At 54.0% G+C, this 26806-nt stretch overlaps 1 protein-coding gene across 1 annotated transcript in view; it reads left to right on the top strand.

The window, feature by feature from the left end:
* The window catches only part of LOC140403832 (uncharacterized), a 54469-nt gene that overhangs the window by 4611 nt on the left and 23052 nt on the right, over nucleotides 1–26806 (top strand). The window contains exon 2 of the mRNA XM_072492005.1: nucleotides 22679–23129. Coding sequence (XP_072348106.1) covers nucleotides 22679–23129 — 451 coding nt within the window. The remainder of the gene's footprint in view (nucleotides 1–22678; nucleotides 23130–26806) is intronic.

The raw sequence follows: 26806 nt of genomic DNA, 5'->3' as shown, positions 1-26806 counted from the left end.
CCTTCTTTACAGTTTAATCTCTAAGTTTTGTTATTGAGGGTACCTCATTTACTATAATGAGATCAAATCAACCTACTCCCAATCATTCTAGTCCACAACACTCCCCAAACCCCACAGTCACCATACCCCGTCCACAACACTCCCCAAACTCCACAGACACCGTACCCCGTCCACAACTCTCCCCAAAGAAAGATAAATACGGCAATTTTCGGGAACCTTGGATGACGAGTGATATTGTAGGCCTCGTCAAAAAGAAAAAGGAGGCATTTGTCAGGGCTAAAAGGCTGGGAACAGCCGAAGCCTGTGTGGCATATAAGGAAAGTAGGAAGGAACTTAAGCAAGGAGTCAGGAGGGCTAGAAGGGGTCACGAAAAGTCATTAGCAAATAGGGTTAAGGAAAATCCCAAGGCTTTTTACACGTACATAAAAAGCAAGAGGGTAGCCAGGGAAAGGGTTGGCCCACTGAAGGATAGGCAAGGGAATCTATGTGTGGAGCCAGAGGAAATGGGCGAGGTACTAAATGAATACTTTGCATCAGTATTCACCAAAGAGAAGGAATTGGTAGATGTTGAGTCTGGAGAAGGGGGTGTAGATAGCCTGGGTCACATTGTGATATAAAAAGACGAGGTGTTGGGTGTCTTAAAAAATATTAAGGTAGATAAGTCCCCAGGGCCTGATGGGATCTACCCCAGAATACTGAAGGAGGCTGGAGAGGAAATTGCTGAGGCCTTGACAGAAATCTTTGGATCCTCGCTGTCTTCAGGGGATGTCCCGGAGGACTGGAGAATAGCCAATGTTGTTCCTCTGTTTAAGAAGGGTAGCAAGGATAATCCCGGGAACTACAGGCCGGTGAGCCTTACGTCAGTGGTAGGGAAATTACTGGAGAGAATTCTTAGAGACAGGATCTACTCCCATTTGGAAGCAAATGGACGTATCAGTGAGAGGCAGCACGGTTTTGTGAAGGGGAGGTCGTGTCTCACTAACTTGATAGAGTTTTTCGAGGAGGTCACTAAGATTATTGATGCAGGTAGGGCAGTAGATGTTGTCTATATGGACTTCAGTAAGGCCTTTGACAAGGTAGACTAGTACAAAAGATGAAGTCACACGGGATCAGGGGTGAACTGGCAAGGTGGATACAGAACTGGCTAGGCCATAGAAGGCAGAGGGTAGCAATGGAGGGATGCTTTTCTAATTGGAGGGCTGTGACCAGTGGTGTTCCACAGGGATCAGTGCTGGGACCTTTGCTCTTTGTAGTATATATAAATGATTTGGGGGAAAATGTAACTGGTCTGATTAGTAAGTTTGCAGACGACACAAAGGTTGGTGGAATTGCGGATAGCGATGAGGACTGTCTGAGGATACAGCAGGATTTAGATTGTCTGGAGACTTGGGCGGAGAGATGGCAGATGGAGTTTAATCCGGACAAATGTGAGGTAATGCATTTTGGAAGGTCTAATGCAGGTAGGGAATATACAGTGAATGGTAGAACCCTCAAGAGTATTGAAAGTCAAAGAGATCTAGGAGTACAGGTCCACAGGTCATTGAAAGGGGCAACACAGGTGGAGAAGGTAGTCAAGAAGGCATACGGCATGCTGCCCTTCATTGGCCGGGGCATTGAGTATAAGAATTGGCAAGTCATGTTGCAGCTGTATAGAACCTTAGTTAGGCCACACTTGGAGTATAGTGTTCAATTCTGGTCGCCACACTACCAGAAGGATGTGGAGGCTTTAGAGAGGGTGCAGAAGAGATTTACCAGAATGTTGCCTGGTATGGAGGGCAAAAGCTATGAGGAGCGGTTGAATAAACTCGGTTTGTTCTCACTGGAACGAAGGAGGTTGAGGGGCGACCTGATAGAGGTATACAAAATTATGAGGGGCATGGACAGAGTGGATAGTCAGAGGCTTTTCCCCAGGGTAGAGGGGTCAATTACTAGGGGGCATAGGTTTAAGGTGAGAGGGGCAAGGTTTAGAGTAGATGTACGAGGCAAGTTTTTTACGCAGAGGGTAGTGGGTACCTGGAACTCGCTACCGGAGGAGGTAGTAGAAGCAGGGACGATAGGGACATTTAAGGGGCATCTTGACAAATATATGAATAGGATGGGAATAGAAGGATACGGACCCAGGAAGTGTAGAAGATTGTAGTTTAGTCGGGCAGTATGGTCGGCACGGGCTTGGAGGGCCGAAGGGCCTGTTCCTGTGCTGTACATTTCTTTGTTCTTTGTTTGTTCAAATCCCACAGACACCATACCCCGTCCACAACCCTCCCCAAACTCCACAGACACCATACCCCGTCCACAACTCTCCCCAAACCCCACAGACACCACACCCCGTCCACAACTCTCCCCAAACCCCACAGACACCATACCCCGTCCACAACACTCCCCAAACCCCACAGACACCATACCCCGTCCACAACTCTCCCCAAACCCCACAGACACCAGACCCCGTCCACAACTCTCCCCAAACCCCACAGACACCATACCCCGTCCACAACACTCCCCACACTCCACAGACACCATACCCCGTCCACAACACTCCCCAAACCCCACAGACACCATACCCCGTCCACAACACTCCCCAAACCCCACAGACACCATACCCCGTCCACAACTCGCCCCAAACCCCACAGACACCGTACCCCGTCCACAACACTCCCCAAACCCCACAGACACCATACCCCGTCCACAACACTCCCCAAACCCCACAGACACCATACCCCGTCCACAACACTCCCCAAACCCGACAGACACCAGACCCCGTCCACAGCACTCCCCAAACCCCACAGTCACCATACCCCGTCCACAACACTCCCCAAACCCCACAGTCACCATACCCCGTCCACAACTCTCCCCAAACCCCACAGACACCATACCCCGTCCACAACTCGCCCCAAACCCCACAGACACCATACCCCGTCCACAACTCTCCCCAAACCCCACAGTCACCATACCCCGTCCACAACACTCCCCAAACCCCACAGACACCATACCCCGTCCACAACACTCCCCAAACCCCACAGTCACCATACCCCGTCCACAACACTCCCCAAACCCCACAGCCACCATACCCCGTCCACAACACTCCCCAAACCCCACAGTCACCATACCCCGTCCACAACACTCCCCAAACCCCACAGACACCATACCCCGTCCACAACACTCCCCAAACCCCACAGCCACCATACCCCGTCCACAACACTCCCCAAACCCCACAGTCACCATACCCCGTCCACAACACTCCCCAAACCCCACAGTCACCATACCCCATCCACAACACTCCCCAAACCCCACAGTCACCATACCCCGTCCACAACACTCCCCAAACCCCACAGTCACCATACCCCATCCACAACACTCCCCAAACCCCACAGACACCATACCCCGTCCACAACACTCCCCAAACCCCACAGACACCGTACCCCGTCCACAACTCTCCCCAAACCCCACAGACACCGTGCCCCGTCCACAACACTCCCCAAACCCCATAGACACCATACCCCGTCCACAACTCTCCCCAAACCCCACAGACACCATTCCCCGTCCACAACTCTCCCCAAACCCCACAGACACCATTCCTCGTCCACAACTCTCCCCAAACCCCACAGTCACCATACCCCGTCCACAACACTCCCCAAACCCCACAGACACCATACCCCGTCCACAACACTCCCCAAACCCCACAGACACCATACCCCGTCCACAACACTCCCCAAACCCCACAGTCACCATACCCCGTCCACAACACTCCCCAAACCCCACAGACACCATACCCCGTCCACAACACTCCCCAAACCCCACAGACACCATACCCCGTCCACAACTCTCCCCAAACCCCACAGACACCATACCCCGTCCACAACTCTCCCCAAACCCCACAGTCACCATACCCCGTCCACAACTCTCCCCAAACCCCACAGACACCATACCCCGTCCACAACACTCCCCAAACCCCACAGTCACCATACCCCGTCCACAACATTCCCCAAACCCCACAGACACCATACCCCGTCCACAACTCTCCCCAAACCCCAGAGACACCATACCCCGTCCAAAACTCTCCCCAAACCCCACAGACACCATACCCGTCCACAACTCTCCCCAAACCCCACAGACACCATACCACGTCCACAACACTCCCCAAACCCCACAGACACCATACCCCGTCCACAACACTCCCCAAACCCCACAGACACCATACCCCGTCCACAACACTCCCCAAACCCCACAGACACCATACCCCGTCCACAACACTCCCCAAACCCCACAGTAACCATACCCCGTCCACAACACTCCCCAAACCCCACAGACACCATACCCCGTCCACAACACTCCCCAAACCCCACAGACACCATACCCCGTCCACAACACTCCCCAAACCCCACAGACACCATACCCCGTCCACAACACTCCCCAAACCCCACAGTCACCATACCCCGTCCACAACTCTCCCCAAACCCCACAGACACCATACCCCGTCCACAACTCTCCCCAAACCCCACAGTCACCATACCCCGTCCACAACTCTCCCCAAACCCCACAGACACCATACCCCGTCCACAACACTCCCCAAACCCCACAGTCACCATACCCCGTCCACAACTCTCCCCAAACACCACAGACACCGTACCCCGTCCACAACTCTCCCCAAACCCCACAGTCACCATACCCCGTCCACAACTCTCCCCAAACCCCACAGACACCATACCCCGTCCACAACATTCCCCAAACCCCACAGACACCATACCCCATCCACAACTCTCCCCAAACCCCACAGACACCATACCCCGTCCACAACTCTCCCCAAACCCCACAGACACCATTCCCCGTCCACAACTCTCCCCAAACCCCACAGACACCATACCACGTCCACAACTCTCCCCAAACACCACAGACACCGTACCCCGTCCACAACTCTCCCCAAACCCCACAGACACCATACCCCGTCCACAACATTCCCCAAACCCCACAGACACCATATCCCATCCACAACTCTCCCCAAACCCCACAGACACCATACCCCGTCCACAACTCTCCCCAAACCCCACAGACACCATACCCCGTCCACAACACTCCCCAAACCCCACAGACACCATACCCCGTCCACAACACTCCCCAAACCCCACAGACACCATACCCCGTCCACAACACTCCCCAAACCCCACAGACACCATACCCCGTCCACAACACTCCCCAAACCCCACAGTCACCATACCCCACCCACAACACTCCCCAAACCCCACAGACACCATACCCCGTCCACAATACTCCCCAAACCCCACAGACACCAGACCCCGTCCACAACACTCCCCAAACCCCACAGACACCATACCCCGTCCACAACTCTCCCCAAACCCCACAGACACCAAACCCCGTCCACAACACTCCCCAAACCCCACAGACACCATACCCCGTCCACAACACTCCCCAAACCCGACAGACACCATACCCCGTCCACAGCACTCCCCAAACCCCACAGTCACCATACCCCGTCCACAACACTCCCCAAACCCCACAGTCACCATACCCCGTCCACAGCACTCCCCAAACCCCACAGTCACCATACCCCGTCCACAACTCTCCCCAAACCCCACAGACACCATACCCCGTCCACAACACTCCCCAAACCCCACAGTCACCATACCCCGTCCACAACACTCCCCAAACCCCACAGTCACCATACCCCGTCCACAACTCTCCCCAAACCCCACAGTCACCATACCCCGTCCACAACTCTCCCCAAACCCCACAGTCACCATACCCCGTCCACAACTCTCCCCAAACCCCACAGACACCATACCCCGTCCTCAACTCTCCCCAAACCCCACAGACACCATACCCCGTCCACAACTCTCCCCAAACCCCACAGACACCATACCCCGTCCACAACACTCCCCAAACCCCACAGACACCAGACCCCGTCCACAACACTCCCCAAACCCCACAGTCACCATACCCCGTCCACAACACTCCCCAAACCCCACAGTCACCATACCCCCGTCCACAACACTCCCCAAACCCCACAGACACCATACCCGGTCCTCAACTCTCCCCTAACCACACAGTCACCATACCCCGTCCACAACACTCCCCACACTCCACAGTCACCATACCGCGTCCACAGCACTCCCCAAACTCCACAGACACCGTACCCCGTCCACAACACTCCCCAAACCCCACAGACACCATACCCCGTCCACAACTCTCCCCAAACCCCACAGACACCATACCCCGTCCACAACACTCCCCAAACCCCACAGTCACCATACCCCGTCCACAACACTCCCCAAACCCCACAGTCACCATACCCCGTCCACAACTCTCCCCAAACCCCACAGACACCATACCCCGTCCACAACACTCCCCAAACACCACAGTCACCAGACCCCGTCCACAACTCTCCCCAAACCCCACAGACACCATACCCGTCCACAACACTCCCCAAACCCCACAGACACCATACCCCGTCCACAACTCTCCCCAAACCCCACAGGACGCCATACCCCGTCCACAACACTCCCCAAACCCCACAGACACCATACCCCGTCCACAACACTCCCCAAACCCCACAGACACCATAGCCCATCCTCAACCCTCCCCAAACCCCACAGGACACCATACCCCGTCCACAACACTCCCCAAACCCCACAGACACCATACCCCGTCCTCAACTCTCCCCAAACCCCACAGGACACCATACCCCGTCCACAACACTCCCCAAACCCCACAGACACCATACCCCGTCCTCGACACTCCCCAAACCCCACAGACACCATACCCCGTCCACAACTCTCCCCAAACCCCAGACACCATACCCCGTCCACAACACTCCCCAAACCCCACAGACACCGTACCCCATCCACAACATTCCCCAAACCCCACAGACACCATACCCCGTCCACAACTCTCCCCAAACCCCACAGACACCATACCCCGTCCACAACTCTCCCCAAACCCCAGACACCATACCCCGTCCACAACACTCCCCAAACCCCACAGACACCGTACCCCATCCACAACATTCCCCAAACCCCACAGACACCATACCCCGTCCACAACTCTCCCCAAACCCCACAGACACCATACCCCGTCCACAACTCTCCCCAAACCCCAGACACCATACCCCGTCCACAACACTCCCCAAACCCCACAGACACCGTACCCCATCCACAACATTCCCCAAACCCCACAGACACCATACCCCGTCCACAACTCTCCCCAAGCCCCACAGACACCGTACCCCGTCCACAACACTCCCCAAACCCCACAGACACCATACCCCGTCCACAACTCTCCCCAAACCCCACAGACACCATACCCCGTCCACAACTCTCCCCAAACCCCACAGACACCATATCCCGTCCACAACTCTCCCCAAACCCCACAGACACCATACCCTGTCACCAACACTCCCCAAACCCCACAGGCACCATACCCCGTCCACAACTCTCCCCAAACCCCACAGACACCATACCCCGTCCACAACTCTCCCCAAGCCCCACAGACACCGTACCCCGTCCACAACACTCCCCAAACCCCACAGACACCATACCCCGTCCACAACTCTCCCCAAACCCCACAGACACCATACCCCGTCCACAACTCTCCCCAAACCCCACAGACACCGTACCCCATCCACAACATTCCCCAAACCCCACAGACACCATACCCCGTCCACAACTCTCCCCAAGCCCCACAGACACCGTACCCCGTCCACAACACTCCCCAAACCCCACAGACACCATACCCCGTCCACAACTCTCCCCAAACCCCACAGACACCATACCCCGTCCACAACTCTCCCCAAACCCCACAGACACCATATCCCGTCCACAACTCTCCCCAAACCCCACAGACACCATACCCTGTCACCAACACTCCCCAAACCCCACAGGCACCATACCCCGTCCACAACTCTCCCCAAACCCCACAGACACCATACCCCGTCCACAACTCTCCCCAAGCCCCACAGACACCGTACCCCGTCCACAACACTCCCCAAACCCCACAGACACCATACCCCGTCCACAACTCTCCCCAAACCCCACAGACACCATACCCCGTCCACAACTCTCCCCAAACCCCACAGACACCATACCCCGTCCACAACACTCCCCAAACCCCACAGACACCATACCCCCTCCACAACTCTCCCCAAACCCCACAGACACCATACCCTGTCCACAACTCTCCCCAAACCCCACAGACACCATACCCCGTCCACAACACTCCCCAAACCCCACAGACACCATACCCTGTCCACAACTCTCCCCAAACCCCACAGACACCGTACCCCGTCCTCAACTCTCCCCAAACCCCACAGACACCATACCCCGTCCTCAACTCTCCCCAAACCCCACAGACACCGTACCCCGTCCACAACTCTCCCCAAACCCCACAGACACCGTACCCCGTCCTCAACTCTCCCCAAACCCCACAGACACCGTACCCCGTCCACAACTCGCCCCAAACCCCACAGACACCATACCCCATCCTCAACTCTCCCCAAACCCCACAGGACACCATACCCCGTCCACACCACTCCCCAAACCCCACAGACACCATACCCCATCCACAACTCTCCCCAAACCCCACAGACACCATACCCCGTCCACAACACTCCCCACACTCCACAGACACCATACCCCGTCCACAACTCTCCCCAAACCCCACAGACACCAGACCCCGTCCACAACACACCCCAAATCCCACAGACACCATACCCCGTCCACAACACTCCCCACACTCCACAGACACCATACCCCATCCACAACTCTCCCCAAACCCCACAGACACCATACCCCGTCCACAACACTCCCCACACTCCACAGACACCATACCCCGTCCACAACACTCCCCAAACCCCACAGACACCAGACCCCGTCCACAACACACCCCAAATCCCACAGACACCATACTCCGTCCACAACACTCCCCACACTCCACAGACACCATACCCCGTCCACAACTCTCCCCAAACCCCACAGACACCATACCCCAACCACAACTCTCCCCAAACCCCACAGACACCATACCCCATCCACAACACTCCCCAAACCCCACAGACACCATACCCCGTCCACAACACTCCCCAAACCCCACAGTCACCATACCCCGTCCACAACTCTCCCCAAACCCCACAGACACCATACCCCATCCACAACACTCCCCAAACCCCACAGACACCATACCCCGTCCACAACACTCCCCAAACCCCACAGACACCATACCCCGTCCACAACTCTCCCCAAACCCCACAGACACCATACCCCGTCCACAACTCTCCCCAAACCCCACAGACACCGTACCCCGTCCACAACACTCCCCAAACCCCACAGACACCATACCCCGTCAACAACTCTCCCCAAACCCCACAGTCACCATACCCCGTCCACAACTCTCCCCAAACCCCACAGATACCATACCCCGTCCACAACTCTCCCCATACCCCACAGACACCATACCCCATCCACAACTCTCCCCAAACCCCACAGACACCATACCCCGTCCACAACACTCCCCAAACCCCACAGACACCATACCCCGTCCACAACTCTCCCCAAACACCACAGACACCGTACCCCGTCCACAACTCGCCCCAAACCCCACAGACACCATACCCCATCCACAACACTCCCCAAACCCCACAGACACCATACCCCGTCCACAACTCTCCCCAAACCCCACAGACACCATACCCCGTCCACAACACTCCCCACACTCCACAGACACCATACCCCGTCCACAACTCTCCCCAAACCCCACAGACACCATACCCCGTCCACAACACTCCCCAAACCCCACAGACACCAGACCCCGTCCACAACACTCCCCAAATCCCACAGACACCATACTCCGTCCACAACACTCCCCACACTCCACAGACACCATACCCCGTCCACAACTCTCCCCAAACCCCACAGACACCATACCCCAACCACAACTCTCCCCAAACCCCACAGACACCATACCCCATCCACAACACTCCCCAAACCCCACAGACACCATACCCCGTCCACAACACTCCCCAAACCCCACAGTCACCATACCCCGTCCACAACTCTCCCCAAACCCCACAGACACCATACCCCATCCACAACACTCCCCAAACCCCACAGACACCATACCCCGTCCACAACACTCCCCAAACCCCACAGACACCATACCCCGTCCACAACTCTCCCCAAACCCCACAGACACCATACCCCGTCCACAACTCTCCCCAAACCCCACAGACACCGTACCCCGTCCACAACACTCCCCAAACCCCACAGACACCATACCCCGTCAACAACTCTCCCCAAACCCCACAGTCACCATACCCCGTCCACAACTCTCCCCAAACCCCACAGATACCATACCCCGTCCACAACTCTCCCCAAACCCCACAGACACCATACCCCATCCACAACTCTCCCCAAACCCCACAGACACCATACCCCGTCCACAACACTCCCCAAACCCCACAGACACCATACCCCGTCCACAACTCTCCCCAAACACCACAGACACCGTACCCCGTCCACAACTCGCCCCAAACCCCACAGACACCATACCCCATCCACAACACTCCCCAAACCCCACAGACACCATACCCCGTCCACAACTCTCCCCAAACCCCACAGACACCATACCCCGTCCACAACTCTCCCCAAACCCCACAGACACCATACCCCGTCCTCAACTCTCCCCAAACCCCACAGACACCGTACCCCGTCCACAACTCTCCCCAAACCCCACAGACACCGTACCCCGTCCTCAACTCTCCCCAAACCCCACAGACACCGTACCCCGTCCACAACTCGCCCCAAACCCCACAGACACCATACCCCATCCTCAACTCTCCCCAAACCCCACAGGACACCATACCCCGTCCACACCACTCCCCAAACCCCACAGACACCATACCCCATCCACAACTCTCCCCAAACCCCACAGACACCATACCCCGTCCACAACACTCCCCACACTCCACAGACACCATACCCCGTCCACAACTCTCCCCAAACCCCACAGACACCAGACCCCGTCCACAACACACCCCAAATCCCACAGACACCATACCCCGTCCACAACACTCCCCACACTCCACAGACACCATACCCCATCCACAACTCTCCCCAAACCCCACAGACACCATACCCCGTCCACAACACTCCCCACACTCCACAGACACCATACCCCGTCCACAACACTCCCCAAACCCCACAGACACCAGACCCCGTCCACAACACACCCCAAATCCCACAGACACCATACTCCGTCCACAACACTCCCCACACTCCACAGACACCATACCCCGTCCACAACTCTCCCCAAACCCCACAGACACCATACCCCAACCACAACTCTCCCCAAACCCCACAGACACCATACCCCATCCACAACACTCCCCAAACCCCACAGACACCATACCCCGTCCACAACACTCCCCAAACCCCACAGTCACCATACCCCGTCCACAACTCTCCCCAAACCCCACAGACACCATACCCCATCCACAACACTCCCCAAACCCCACAGACACCATACCCCGTCCACAACACTCCCCAAACCCCACAGACACCATACCCCGTCCACAACTCTCCCCAAACCCCACAGACACCATACCCCGTCCACAACTCTCCCCAAACCCCACAGACACCGTACCCCGTCCACAACACTCCCCAAACCCCACAGACACCATACCCCGTCAACAACTCTCCCCAAACCCCACAGTCACCATACCCCGTCCACAACTCTCCCCAAACCCCACAGATACCATACCCCGTCCACAACTCTCCCCAAACCCCACAGACACCATACCCCATCCACAACTCTCCCCAAACCCCACAGACACCATACCCCGTCCACAACACTCCCCAAACCCCACAGACACCATACCCCGTCCACAACTCTCCCCAAACACCACAGACACCGTACCCCGTCCACAACTCGCCCCAAACCCCACAGACACCATACCCCATCCACAACACTCCCCAAACCCCACAGACACCATACCCCGTCCACAACTCTCCCCAAACCCCACAGACACCATACCCCGTCCACAACACTCCCCACACTCCACAGACACCATACCCCGTCCACAACTCTCCCCAAACCCCACAGACACCATACCCCGTCCACAACACTCCCCAAACCCCACAGACACCAGACCCCGTCCACAACACTCCCCAAATCCCACAGACACCATACTCCGTCCACAACACTCCCCACACTCCACAGACACCATACCCCGTCCACAACTCTCCCCAAACCCCACAGACACCATACCCCAACCACAACTCTCCCCAAACCCCACAGACACCATACCCCATCCACAACACTCCCCAAACCCCACAGACACCATACCCCGTCCACAACACTCCCCAAACCCCACAGTCACCATACCCCGTCCACAACTCTCCCCAAACCCCACAGACACCATACCCCATCCACAACACTCCCCAAACCCCACAGACACCATACCCCGTCCACAACACTCCCCAAACCCCACAGACACCATACCCCGTCCACAACTCTCCCCAAACCCCACAGACACCATACCCCGTCCACAACTCTCCCCAAACCCCACAGACACCGTACCCCGTCCACAACACTCCCCAAACCCCACAGACACCATACCCCGTCAACAACTCTCCCCAAACCCCACAGTCACCATACCCCGTCCACAACTCTCCCCAAACCCCACAGATACCATACCCCGTCCACAACTCTCCCCAAACCCCACAGACACCATACCCCATCCACAACTCTCCCCAAACCCCACAGACACCATACCCCGTCCACAACACTCCCCAAACCCCACAGACACCATACCCCGTCCACAACTCTCCCCAAACACCACAGACACCGTACCCCGTCCACAACTCGCCCCAAACCCCACAGACACCATACCCCATCCACAACACTCCCCAAACCCCACAGACACCATACCCCGTCCACAACTCTCCCCAAACCCCACAGACACCATACCCCGTCCACAACACTCCCCAAACCCCACAGTCACCATACCCCGTGTACAACTCTCCCCAAACCCCACAGACACCATACCCCGTCCACAACTCTCCCCAAACCCCACAGACACCATACCCCGTCCACAACTCTCCCCAAACCCCACAGATACCATACCCCGTCCACAACTCTCCCCAAACCCCACAGACACCATACCCCATACTAAATAGACTTAGGACTGAGTTTAGGAGGAACTTCTTCACCCAATTTCTGTGTGAATTTATGGAATTCCTTGCCCAGTGAAGCAGTAGAGGCTCCTTCATTAAATGTTTTTAAGATAAAGATAGTTTTTTGAAGAATAAAGGGATTAAGGGTTATGGTATTCGGGCCGGAAAGTGGAGCTGAGTCCACAAAAGATCAGCCATGATCTCATTGAATGGTGGAGCAGGCTCGAGGGGCCAGATGGCCTACTCCTGCTCCTAGTTCTTATGCTGCTTTTGGAATCTTGCTGTGCGCAAATTGGCTGCTGCTTTTCCTACATTACACCTGTGGCTAAACTTCCTAAAGCACGTCATTGGTGGCAAAACGCTTTGAAGATACCCGGTGACCATGAAAGGCGCTACATCAATGCAAGTCTTTATTTCTGTCTGCGTAATGGGTGTAATACCCTGAAGGGTTGAGATGATTCACTGGGACCAAAGGAGGTTTCAGCAGCTGTGTGTTCCCGTTCAATGCTTGTTCATGGCATCAATTGTTTAATACCTCACAAGGTTCTAAGATGCTTGACTTCCTGTTCAATTCATCAGCGCCTCTCGCCAGAGGTCAGTGTTAAAGTGTGGAAAGAAAACAGCAGGAAAACATGAGGCACACACTGTGCGTCTGATAAGGGAATCCTGCCTGGAATTGTGCAGATGTCAGCTCCTCTCAAATCACTTCCATCATCAATTTCCTTACGCTTTTGAGTTCAATACGTCAATGTGCTCCTTTGCAAGCCAGACATTTAAGTTGGCACACTGCTCTTTGCAATCGAGAGCGGAAGTTATTGTTTTTAGGTGTCACAGTAGGCGATGTTATGGGTCCAGACCACAACCCCAACTTTGGTTAAGGTTCCGGATGAGAACCCAACTATTTGCACCTGACAGAACTGTGAGGGAACGTTACTGCAACACAGGAGTGATAACACTGACTAGGTAGCGGTGGCACAGTGGGTTAGCCCTGCTGCCTCACGGCACCGAGGTCCCAGGTTCGATCCCGGCTCTGGGTCACTGTCCGTGTGGAGTTTGCACATTCTCCCCGTGTTTGTGTGGGTTTTGCCCCCAAAGATGTGCAGGGTAGGTGGATTGGCCACGCGAAATTGCCCCTTAATTGGAAAACTCTAAATTTAAAACAAAGTTTTAAAAAACACTGACCAGATAGCTTTTATATTAAAACAAACTTTCATTTGAACACAGAATTAAACACATTAGCAACCAAGAAATAGCTTCATAGTTAACAGGTACGACATCTTAACTTGCTTCCTGAAATCTGCCTCTACATTCCAATTAAGTAAACCCATGTATTTCAAATACCACTTCTGTATAAAGTTAACAACCAGGTTTTACTTGCTTATATTGGTGCAGAATCCTTGGAGAGGGGATTTTTTTTTTTTTGGAACAAGCTGAAAAGCTTCTGCTCAGGCTAGGGCCCTGGAAGCAACTCCTTTGTCCAGACACACCATAAAGTACGCTAATTTCTTCTGTTCATAAGGAAAGTGGCGGGAAAAGTAGCGGTGAAGCTGTCGGCCCCAATAGCGGCTTCCTCCCCCGTATCATGAGAAACTCTGAAAAAAATATACAAGAGGTGGGTCCCATGACGCCCAGCTGGTAGGGTGGACTCAGCCACCAATCTAGATTTTTTTTTTAAAAGTTCAGCGGGAATCCCCTTTACATCACTGCCACCTGCCCCCCCCCCCCCCCCCCCCCCCCCACCGGGACAATCATGACGAGACTTCCCTGTGACTAATGTCAACCTTCCAGAATGCCTTGATCCATTGCAATTCACCTACCGCCACAACATGTCCACAGCAGATGCTACCTCCCTGGCCCTGCACTCATCCCTGGAGCATCCCGACAACAGGGACACCTACGTCAGACTCCTGTTCATTGACTACAGCTCCGCCTTCAACACCATAATCCCAGCCAACCCCAGATCTAGACTCCAAAACCTCGGTCTTGGCTCCTCCCTCTGCAAATGGATGCTTGTTTTCCTGGCCCACAGACCACAATCTGTAAGGTTAAACAACCTCCTCCATGATATTCCTCAATACCGGGGCCCCGCGTGGCTGCGTACTTAGCCCCCTACTCTACCTCTGTACACACACGACTGTGTGAAAAATACAGCTCCAACTCCATCTACAAGTTGGCTGATGGCACGGCAGTTGTGGGTCGGATCTCAAACAACAACAAGCCAGAGTACTGGAGGGAGATAGAGAACCCAGTGGAGCGGTGTAATGACAACAACCTCTCCCTCAATGTCAACAAAACTAAAGAGCTGGTCATTGACTTCAGGAAGCAAAGTACTGTACACGCCCCTGTCAGCATCAACGGGGCCGAGGTGGAGATGGTTAGCAGTTTCAAATTCCTAGGTGTGCACATCACCAACGCTCTGTCCTGGTCCACCCACGTCAACGCTACCACCAAGAAAGCACAACTATGCCTATACTTCCTCAGGAAATTAAGGAAATTTAGCATGTCCACACTGACTCTTACCAATTCTTACACATGCACCGTAGAAAGCAGCCTAGGGAATCATAGAACTACAATATCATAGAATCCCTACAGTGAAGGAGGCCATTCAGCCCATCGAGTCTGCAACGACCCACTGAAAGGACACCCTATCTCGGTAACCCCATAGCCCCACCTAACATGCATATGTTTGGCCAATCCCCCTAATCTGCACATCTTTGGACTGTGAGAGGAAACCGGAGCACCCGGAGGAAACCCACGCAGGACACGGGGGGAGAACATGCAGACTCCGCACAGGCAGTGACCCAGCGGGGAATCGAACCCGGGTCCCTGGCGCTAACCACTGTGCTGCCGTGCCGATCGCAGAGATAGGGACGAGCGAGGCCATAAAGGGATTAGAAGACAAGGATGGGAATTGTGAAGTTAAGACATTGCTTGACCGGGAGCCAACATAGGTCGGGGAACAGAGCTGTTTAAAAGATTTCAAGTAACAGCAATAAATTTTATTTGTATAGCGGCCTGGAACCTCCCAAGGAGTTACAGGTCAGTGTCATCGAACACAAACTGCGGACTTCCGGGTGCGGCGATGACCAGCTGAGTCGCACTTTTCGGCAGCTCCCGGTGAAACGGACTTTTGGGCTATTGATAGGAGCCCCAACGGCAATTTTGACAGCTAAAAACACTGTGCGGTAAACCAGAAGGGAATGCCCCCCTGGATACGGATGAAAAAAGGAGGAGAAAGTGGCCGGATTACAGTGGATCCTTTAGAACAGCGGCAAGGAAGGCAAGCAAAAACCAAGATGGCGTCGGAAGGTGGCAGTTTAACATGGGGCCCTGAACAACAAGAGTTCTTGAAATGCTGTGTGGAAGAGCTCAAAAAGGAAATGAAGAAAGAGCTGTTGGCCCCGATACTACAGGCGATCGAAGGGCTAAAGGAGGAACAAAAGACCCAGGAGCGGGAGCTTCGGGTCGTGAAGGCAAAAGCAGCCGAGAATGAGGACGACATACAGGGCCTGGTGGTGAAGACGGAGACGCATGAGGCACATCAGAAACGATGTGTGGAAAGGTTGGAGGCACTGGAGAACAATGCAAGGAGGAACAACCTGAGGATTCTTGGTCTTCCTGAAGGTGCGGAGGGAGCGGACGTCGGGGCATATGTGAGCACGATGCTGCACTCGTTAATGGGAGCGGAGGCCCCGGCGGGTCCGTTGGAGGTGGAGGGAGCATACCGAGTGATGGCGCGAGGACCGAGAGCAGGAGAAATTCCCAGAGCCATAGTGGTGAGATTCCTCCGTTTTAAGGATAGAGAAATGGTCCTTAGATGGGCAAAGAAAACTCAGAGCAGTAAATGGGAGACGCGGTGATCCGCGTTTATCAAGACTGGAGTGCGGAGGGTGGCGAGAAGGAGGGCGAGCTTTAATCGGGCCAAGGCGGTGCTTCATAAAAAGAAGATAAAATTTGGAATGCTGCAACCGGCAAGACTGTGGGTCACATATCGAGGGAGGCACCACTACTTTGAGACGGCGGATGAAGCGTGGACTTTTATTGTGGAAGAAAAACTGGAATGAGCGGGTTATTAAAAAGAACGTTTGAACAAAGTGGTGGGGCGAATGTGGGGGGCGAAGAGGGGGGTTAAAAAAAAAGGGGGGAAAGAGGAGTTTTATGTACTAATCCTGCGATGTGGTAACTTTTCTCTCTTCCACAGGTGGTGATGGGGGGAGGAGGGGAGGTGGAGGAGATGGGGCGTTGGCCATTGGGGGCGGGGCCAAGGGAGAAGCGCGGGCTTGGTTCCCGCGCTATGATAATCATGGCGGGAATAGAGAAGCAGGAAGGAGGGGGCGTCGCATGGTGCGAGCCGAGGTCACGGGGGGAAGCCGAGATCGGCCAGAGTTTGCTGACTTCTGGGAGCAACATGGGGGGAGTAATTACGCTAGCGGGGGATCTAGCGGGGGGGGGGTGGGAGGGGGGAATTACTGGGTTGCTGCTGCTGGGGAGAGGGGGGAGCTGGTATGGGAGGGGATGGGCGGGGGGGGGCACCGCCTGGGGGAGATACAGCTGCGTGGGAACCGGGTGAGGAGCTGGAAAAAGGGGATGGCTAATCGACAAGGGGGGGGGGGTAGGAAGCCCCCCAACCCGGCTGATCACGTGGAACGTGAGAGGGCTGAACGGGCCGATAAAGAGGGCACGGGTACTCGCACACCTTAAGAAACTTAAGGCAGATGTGGTTATGTTACAGGAAACGCACCTGAAACTGATAGACCAGGTTAGGCTACGCAAAGGATGGGTGGGGCAGGTGTTCCATTCGGGGCTGGATGCGAAAAACAGGGGGGTGGCTATATTAGTGGGGAAGCGGGTAGTAAATTTTTTGGGGTGGAGGATAGGTGTGCGAGGTGCTCGAGAAGCCCAGCGAATCATACCCATATGTTTTGGTCATGCCCGGCACTACAGGGGTTTTGGATGGGGGTGACAAAGGTGCTTTCAAAAGTAGTAGGGGTCCGGGTCGAACCAAGCTGGGGGTTGGCTATATTTGGGGTTGCACAAGAGCCGGGAGTGCAGGAGGCGAGAGAGGCCGATGTTTTGGCCTTTGCGTCCCTAGTAGCCCGGCGCAGGATATTGTTAATGTGGAAAGAAGCCAAGCCCCCGGGGGTGGAGACCTGGATAAATGACATGGCGGGGTTTATAAAGCTAGAGCGGATTAAGTTTGTTCTAAGGGGGTCGGCTCAAGGGTTCACCAGGCGGTGGCAACCGTTCGTCGAATACCTCGCAGAAAGATAGATGGAATGGGAAAAAAGAAGGCAGCAGCAGCAGCCCAGGATCGGGGGGGGGGGGGGGGGGGGGGGGGGGGGGAACCAGAAGGACTCTCAGGGTTGTTAATATATACTGTATAATATGTATAGGTCGTTGCGACAGATAATTATATATTGAACTGTTAAATTATATTTTTGGAGAGTGTTACTTGTGATAAGGCAGTTGCCAATTAGGGTTAGTTTTCATTTTTGTTATTTATTATTTATTCATTTTTTGTTTATAAAATAGGTCATTGTTATTTGTGTTGTTATAATATTGTGTAAAGGATGCACAATGTACTGTGTTGGTTGACCAAATATTTTCAATAAAATATTTATTTTTAAAAAATCGAACACAAACTGCCACCAAGTCAGATAAGGAGGCTTTAGGACAGGTCGTCAGACATTTGGTCAGAGGCTGGGGCTTAGGTACAACGTAAAGCAGGGGAAATGAGGTTTGAGGCAGCTGAGGACACAACTGGTGATAGTCGAGTGAACGAGGTGGAGAATGGAGCAGGAGGCAGAGATGGAGGAATAGAGTCCTTCTGTTCGGGGGTGAATAGAATAGAATCCCTATAGTGCAGAAGGAGGCCATTCGGCCCATCGAGTCTGAACAACCCTCTGAAAGAGCACCCTACCAACGCCACACCCCTGCCCTATCCCCGTAACCCCATCTAACCTTTGGACACTAAGGGACAATTTAGCACGGCCAATCCCCCTAACCTGCACATCTTGGGACTGTGGGAGGAAACCGGAGCACCCGGAGGAAACCCACGCAAACAGGGGGAGAACGTGCAGACTCCACACAGACAGTGACCCAAGGCCAGAATTGAACCCGGGTCCCTGGCGTTGTGAGGCAGTAGTGCTAACCACCCTGGGTGCAATGGAAACCTGATCACTTCCTTTACAGGTGCAAATGGGGAAAATGTCCACGTGCGCAGTGAAAACAGCGCGGGAGGAGAGACAGCCGGGAGAGTGAAAACAGCGCGGGAGGAGAGACAGCCGGGAGAGTGAAAACAGCGCGGGAGGAGAGAGAGCCAGGACAGTGAAAACAGCGCGGGAGGAGAGACAGCCGGGAGATTTAAAAAGCGCGGGAGATTTTAAAAAGCGCGGGAAGAAAGAGAGCTGGGACATTGAAAACAGCGCGAGAGGAGAGAGAGCCGGGAGATTTACAAAGCGCGGGAGCTGCGAGTCAGAGCGGAGATTTTAAAAGATCTCTCTCCTCCCGCGGCCTAGTTTCGGGAGCCGTTTGGAGGAGGAGGAGCAGTCTCTGTCAGGGAGAGAACCTGAGAACATCTAAGACACTCAGAAGGTAAGAATGTAAGTAAGTGATTTTTACTCATTTTTACTTTTATACCTTTTTCAAATTGTGTGTGTCGGGGGGAAACTGAAGTGACATCACAGAAAAGCTGTGACCTGAGTGGCTGGTTGGGAATCTACACTAAACAGATAGTTAACAGTAACTTTAAAAAATATATATATAAATTTTTTTTAAAAAAAACTTTTAATTTTAATTAATTGACGCAATGTCAGTTAGAGGGGTGCAGTGCTCTGACTGTGAGATGTGGCAGGTCCGGGAGGCTTCCAGCGTCCCGGATGGCTTCATCTGCAGAAAGTGCACCCAACTGGAGCTCCTCACAGACCGCATGGTTCGGTTGGAGCAGCAATTGGATGCACTTAGAAAGCGTCATAGATAGCAGTTATATAAATGTTGTCACACCCAAGGTGCAGGCAGAGAAATGGGTGACCACCAGAAAGGGCAGGCAGTCAGTGCAGGAATCCCCTGTGGTTGTCCCCCTCTTGAACAGGTATACCCCCTTTGGATACTGTCGGGGGGGGATAGCCTATCAGGGGAAAACAGCAGCAGCCAGAGCAGTGGCACCACGGCTGGCTCTGATGTTCAGAAGGGAGGGTCAAAGCGCAGAAGAACAATAGTAATAGGGGACTCTATAGTCAGGGGCACAGATAGGCGCTCCTGTGGACGTGAAAGAGACTCCAGGATGGTATGTTGCCTCCCTGGTGCCAGGGTCCAGGATGTCTCCGAATGGGTAGAGGGCATCCTGAAGGGGGAGGGCAAACAGGCAGAGGTCGTTGTACATATTGGTACTAACGACATAGGCAGGAAGGGGCATGAGGTCCTGCAGAAGGAGTTCAGGGAGCTAGGCAGAAAGTTAAAAGACAGGACCTCTAGGGAAAGTAGGAAGGAACTTAAGCAAGGAGTCAGGAGGGCTAGAAGGGGTCACGAAAAGTCATTGGCAAATAGGGTTAAGGAAAATCCCAAGGCTTTTTACACATACATAAAAAGCAAGAGGGTAGCCAGGGAAAGGGTTGGCCCACTGAAGGATAGGCAAGGGAATCTATGTGTGGAGCCAGAGGAAATGGGCGAGGTACTAAATTAATACTTTGCATCAGTATTCACCAAAGAGAAGAAATTGGTAGATGTTGAGTCTGGAGAAGGGTGTGTAGATAGCCTGGGTCACATTGAGATCCAAAAAGACGAGGTGTTGGGTGTCTTAAAAAATATTACGGTAGATAAGTCCCCAGGGCCTGATGGGATCTACCCCAGAATACTGAAGGAGGCTGGAGAGGAAATTGCTGAGGCCTTGACAGAAATCTTTGGATCCTCACTGTCTTCAGGGGATGTCCCGGAGGACTGGAGAATAGCCAATGTTGTTCCTCTGTTTAAGAAGGGTAGCAAGGATAATCCAGGGAACTACAGGCCGGTGAGCCTTACTTCAGTGGTAGGGAAATTACTGGAGAGAATTCTTCGAGACAGGATCTACTCCCATTTGGGAGCAAATGGACGTATTAGTGAGAGGCAGCATGGTTTTGTGAAGGGGAGGTTGTGTCTCACTAACTTGATAGAGTTTTTCGAGGAGGTCACTAAGATGATTGATGCAGGTAGGGCAGTGGATGTTGTCTATATGGACTTCAGTAAGGCCTTTGACAAGGTCCCTCATGGTAGACTAGTACAAAAGGTGAAGTCACACGGGATCAGGGGTGAGCTGGCAAGGTGGATACAGAACTGGCTAGGTCATAGAAGGCAGAGAGTAGCAATGGAAGGATGCTTTTCTAATTGGAGGGCTGTGACCAGTGGTGTTCCACAGGGATCAGTGCTGGGACCGTTGCTGTTTGTAGTATATATAAATGATTTGGAGGAAAATGTAACTGGTCTGATTAGTAAGTTTGCAGACGACACAAAGGTTGGTGGAATTGCGGATAGCGATGAGGACTGTCAGAGGATACAGCAGGATTTAGATTGTTTGGAGACTTGGGCGGAGAGATGGCAGATGGAGTTAAATCTGGACAAATGTGAGGTAATGCATTTTGGAAGGTCTAATGCAGGTAGGGAATATACAGTGAATGGTAGAACCCTCAAGAGTATTGAAAGTCAAAGAGGTCTAGGAGTACAGGTCCACAGGTCACTGAAAGGGGCAACACAGGTGGAGAAGGTAGTCAAGAAGGCATACGGCATGCTTGCCTTCATTGGCCGGGGCATTGAGTATAAGAATTGGCAAGTCATGTTGCGGCTGTATAGAACCTTAGGCCACACTTGGAGTATAGTGTTCAATTCTGGTCGCCACACTACCAGAAGGATGTGGAGGCTTTAGAGAGGGTGCAGAAGAGATTTACCAGGATGTTGCCTGGTATGGAGGGCATTAGCTATGAGGAGAGGTTGAATAAACTCATTTGTTCTCACTGGAACGAAGGAGGTTGAGGGGCGACCTGATAGAGGTATACAAAATTATGAGGGGCATAGACAGAGTGGATAGTCAGAGGCTTTTCCCCAGGGTAGAGGGGTCAATTACTAGGGGGCATAGGTTTAAGGTGAAAGGGGCAAGGTTTAGAGTAGATGTACGAGGCAAGTTTTTTATGCAGAGGGTCGTGGGTGCCTGGAACTCGCTACCGGAGGAGGTGGTGGAAGCAGGGACGATAGTGACATTTAAGGGGCATCTTGACAAATACATGAATAGGATGGGAATAGAGGGATACGGACCCAGAAAGTGTAGAAGATTGTAGTTTAGTCGGGCAGCATGGTCGGCACGGGCTTGGAGGGCCGAAGGGCCTGTTCCTGTGCTGTACATTTCTTTGTTCTTTGTTGTTTGTTTGTTTGCGTAAGGTCACTTGCCACAATGATGGGGCTTTGGTGCTTGTGAGATGACTGCTATATCCTAACGTGCGATCAACAGCGCTCAGCTATCTCTTATCTTGTTTACACAGAACATGCCATTCTTCAGGATCTTCCTGTGTTCGGTGACCCTGATGCAGCACTGTGCCCTGGCAGTGAACTCAGTTTCCCATTCAGCGGACATCCAATGTCCAAACGGCTGCGCCTGCCAACTGTACCATCGCATCAACTGTGCCAACATCAGCCTCGGTGACCTTCCCGCTGAGCTTCCCGAGGCCACCACGGAGCTGCAGTTCACCGCCAGTCACCTGCCAATCATCCCGGCGGATTCCTTCGTCAACCTGTCCCACCTGATCGCTCTGCACCTGAGCGGCAACAATATCCAGCAGGTCAAGCCGGGTGCCTTCAATGGCCTGAGCCAACTGCAGTACCTCCACCTCAACAACAACAGCATTGAGGCGCTGGAGACTGGGGTTTTTAAGGGGGCAACCACTGTGACATACCTACACTTGGAAAACAACCTCATCGCCAACTTAATACCAGGTAGTCAAGGCTCTATTACCCATCAAGCATTTCGACTTTGCTTAGCAAGGTTGCAAGGAATAGCTAACTGCCTGGGCGCACAACTCCACGCATTTATAAAGCGCCTTTTCTTTTTGAAAATATGTTATTGAGGCATTTATAATTTTAACAATTTTAAACATCAAATTTCAACAAAAACAGACACAAAACAATATAACCAACAAACCCCACCGGGCACAAACCCCAGCCAACAGGGCTTACGCAAACAGTGCCACCTTCCCCAGCCCACCCTCCGTTGGTACTCCTGCCCTTACTCATCTCCCCCATGCCTCCCCCCCCACCCCCACCCCGCACTGCTGACAGCTTAATTTGACCCCCTCAAGGCAAATTTAATTTCCTCGAGTCCGAGAAAGCCCGACATGTCGCTGACCCATAACCCCGACTTTGGGGGCTCCGGGTCCCTCCATCCTCGTAGGATCCGTCTCCAGGTCACCAGGGAGGCAAAGGCCAGGCCGTCGGCCTCTCTCGCCCTCCTGGGTTCCCGGGTCTTCCGACACACCGAAGATCGGCACCTCTGGACTCGGCACCGCCCTCAGCTTTAATACCTCTGACAGGGCATCAGCAATCCCCTGGCAGAAATGCCTCAGCTTCGGACATGCCCCAAACACATGGACGTGGTTCGCGGGACCGTCCCGCACAGCGGCCACCCCTACCCTCCCAACTCCTCACAGAACCTGCTCCTCCGGGCCACCGTCACGTGTGCCCTGTGGACCACCTTAAACTGTATCAGGCTGAGCCTGGCACACGCCGAGGATGCATCAACTCTCCTCAGGGACTCCTCCCATAACCCGACCTCCAACTCCCCACCCAGCTCTTCTTTCACTTTCTCTTCACCTCCCCTATCGGGGCTCCCTCCCACTCCATCAGCTCCTTATAGATCTCGGCGACCTCCCCCCTCTCCTACTCCTGTTCTCGACCCCACCTTATCCTGCAGTCCCCGGTGGGGCAGGTGTGGGAAGGTCGAAACCTGCCTCCGCACAAAATCCCTCACTTGGGAATACCGGGACCCATTGCCGCCTGGCAACTCCAACTCCTCCAAGCTCGGACAACCCTCATCAATAAACAGATTTCCAAACCTCTCGATCCCCGCCCGCTGCCACCTCCGGGACCCACCATCCAGCCCCCCCTGGAGCGAACCGGTGATTATCACATATCAGTGCCCATAACGATGCCCCTGCCAACCTCATGTGCTGCCTCCACTGTCCCCACACCCTCAGGGCTGCCACTGCTCCCAGGCTTGTGGAGTACCGAGCCGGCGAGAACGGCCCCTAAACTCACGCCGCTACATGATGCCGCCTCCGCCCGCTCCCACACCAACCCCTCCCCCACTACCCACTTCCTGACCATCGCAATATTCGCCACCCAGGAGTAATTAATAAAATTCGGATTCGTCCACTAGCCTTTCTACCTCCACCCGCTCCGCCTTCTCCCTGTGTGTCCGAATCAAAATAAACTCCCCCCTGACCACTGCCTTCAGTGCCTCCCAGACCGTACCTTTCGAAACCTCCCCCGTATCATTAATCTCTACATAACCCCGGATGGCCTTCCTCACCCTCTCGCACACCTCATCCTCCGCTAACAGTCCCACATCCAGCCTCCGTTGTGGGCACTGGGCCCCCCCCCTTGCTCACTCGTAAATCCACCAGGTGGGGGGCCTGGTCTGACACCACTATTGCCGAATATTCAACATCCACCACCCCTGCCAACATCCTCTTATCCAACACGAAGAAATCTATTCGGGAGTATCCCTTATGCACATGGGAGTAAAACGAAAATTATTTCGCCCTCGGCCTCCCAAATCTCCACAGATCCACCGCCCCCCCCCCCCCCCCCCAGTGTGCCCCACGAACCCCAGCAGCTCCTTAGCTGTCTCCTTAAGTCTGCGAACACACGGGCCCTCCTGACTGGCCCATTCAATCCTCTGCACGTTCCACGTGATCAGCCTGAACCCTCCACAGGGGAACAGGCAGACAAAGGTTTACATGGCAACCCATCCACCACCTTTAACATTCGCTCCCTCCACCACCGACGCACAGTGGCAGCCGTGTGTACCACCTACAAGATGCACTGCAGCCAGGTTTCTTCGACAGCACCTTCTACCACCTGGACGGACAACGGCAGTAGATATCTGGGAGCACCACAAGATCTCCTCCAAGCCACACACCATCCCGACTTGGAAATATATCAGCCGCTCCTTCACTGTCGCTGGGTCAAATTCCTGGAATTCCCTGCCCAACAGCACTCATGGACTGCAGTGGGAGGTCTGGTGGGGCAGCACGGTGGCACAGTGGGTTAAATTCCGGCCTCGGGTGACTGTGTGGGGTTTGCACGTTCTCCCCGTGTCTGCGTGGGTTTCCTCCGACAGTCCAAACGATGTGCAGGTTAGGTGGATTGGCCAATCATCAATCGCTCCTTAGTGTCCAAAAGGTTAGGTTAGGTGGGGTTACTGGGTTAAGGGGATAGGGTGGGGGCCTGACCCTAGGTGGGGTACCCTGTCAGAGGTTCAGTGCAGAACCAATGGGCCAAATGGCTTCCTTCGCACTGTAGCGATTGTCAAGTGAAATTAGGGATGGGCAATAAATGCTGGCCCCGCCAACGACACCCACATTCATAGAATCATAGAATTTACAGTGCAGAAGGAGGCCATTCGGCCCATCAAGTCTGCACCGGCTCTTGGAAAGAGCACCCTACCCAAAGTCAACACCTCCACCCTATCCCCATAACCCAGTAACCCCACCCAACACTGAGGGCAATTTTGGACACTAACGGCAATTTATCACGGCCAATCCACCCAACCTGCACATGTTTGGACTGTGGGAGGAAACCGGAGCACCCGGAGGAAACCCACGCACACACGGGGAGAACGTGCAGACTCCGCACAGACAGTGACCCAGGCCGGAATCGAACCTGGGATCCTGGAGCTGTGAAGCAATTGTGCTAACCACTGTGCTACCGTGTTGCCCCTAGAATGAATAAACACTGTGGATGTGCAGGGCCATATTTCGGCAGTTGACTTTGCGCATGAATGAGTATGATGGGCCTCGTTGCTTCTGAACATAGGAAGAATGACAGGGAGGGCCCGCTCTATCAGACTCGCCCACGGAATCATTGTATCTCATGTATTCCAACACACACTGTCATAATATACACCAGTATATCATGGTGCAGACACACACTGATGGACACACAGTGGGACCAACCAACACACACAACACCGCAGCCAATCACCAGTGAGAGCACACGCACTACAAAGACAGGGGGCATCAGAGTTCCCGCTCATTTGGAGTTGCAGCTAGCTAGGAGGACAGAGCTCCCAGCCTGCAACACAGACATTCACCATGTGCTGAGTGCATCAACTGGTTAGGACAAGGCAAAGGTCTTTAGTTAAAAGCTAGTACCGTATTAACCCACAGTCAGAGTATGTTAAACAGTTACTGATTCAATAAAATAGTGTTGCACTATTTCAAGTGTTGGTGACCTGGGGCGGGATTCTCTGCAATCAGCGCGATGTCCGCCGACCGGCGCCAAAAACGGCGCGAATCAGTCTGGCATCGCGCCACCCAAAGGTGCGGAATTCTCCGCATCTTGAGGGGCCGAGCCCTCACCGGACTGATTTCCGCCCCGCCAGCTGGCGGGAA

Source organism: Scyliorhinus torazame, chromosome 29, assembly GCF_047496885.1.
Source record: "Scyliorhinus torazame isolate Kashiwa2021f chromosome 29, sScyTor2.1, whole genome shotgun sequence".
Taxonomy (NCBI): Eukaryota; Metazoa; Chordata; class Chondrichthyes; order Carcharhiniformes; family Scyliorhinidae; genus Scyliorhinus; species Scyliorhinus torazame.
This window is presented reverse-complemented; position numbering and strand designations above follow the sequence as displayed.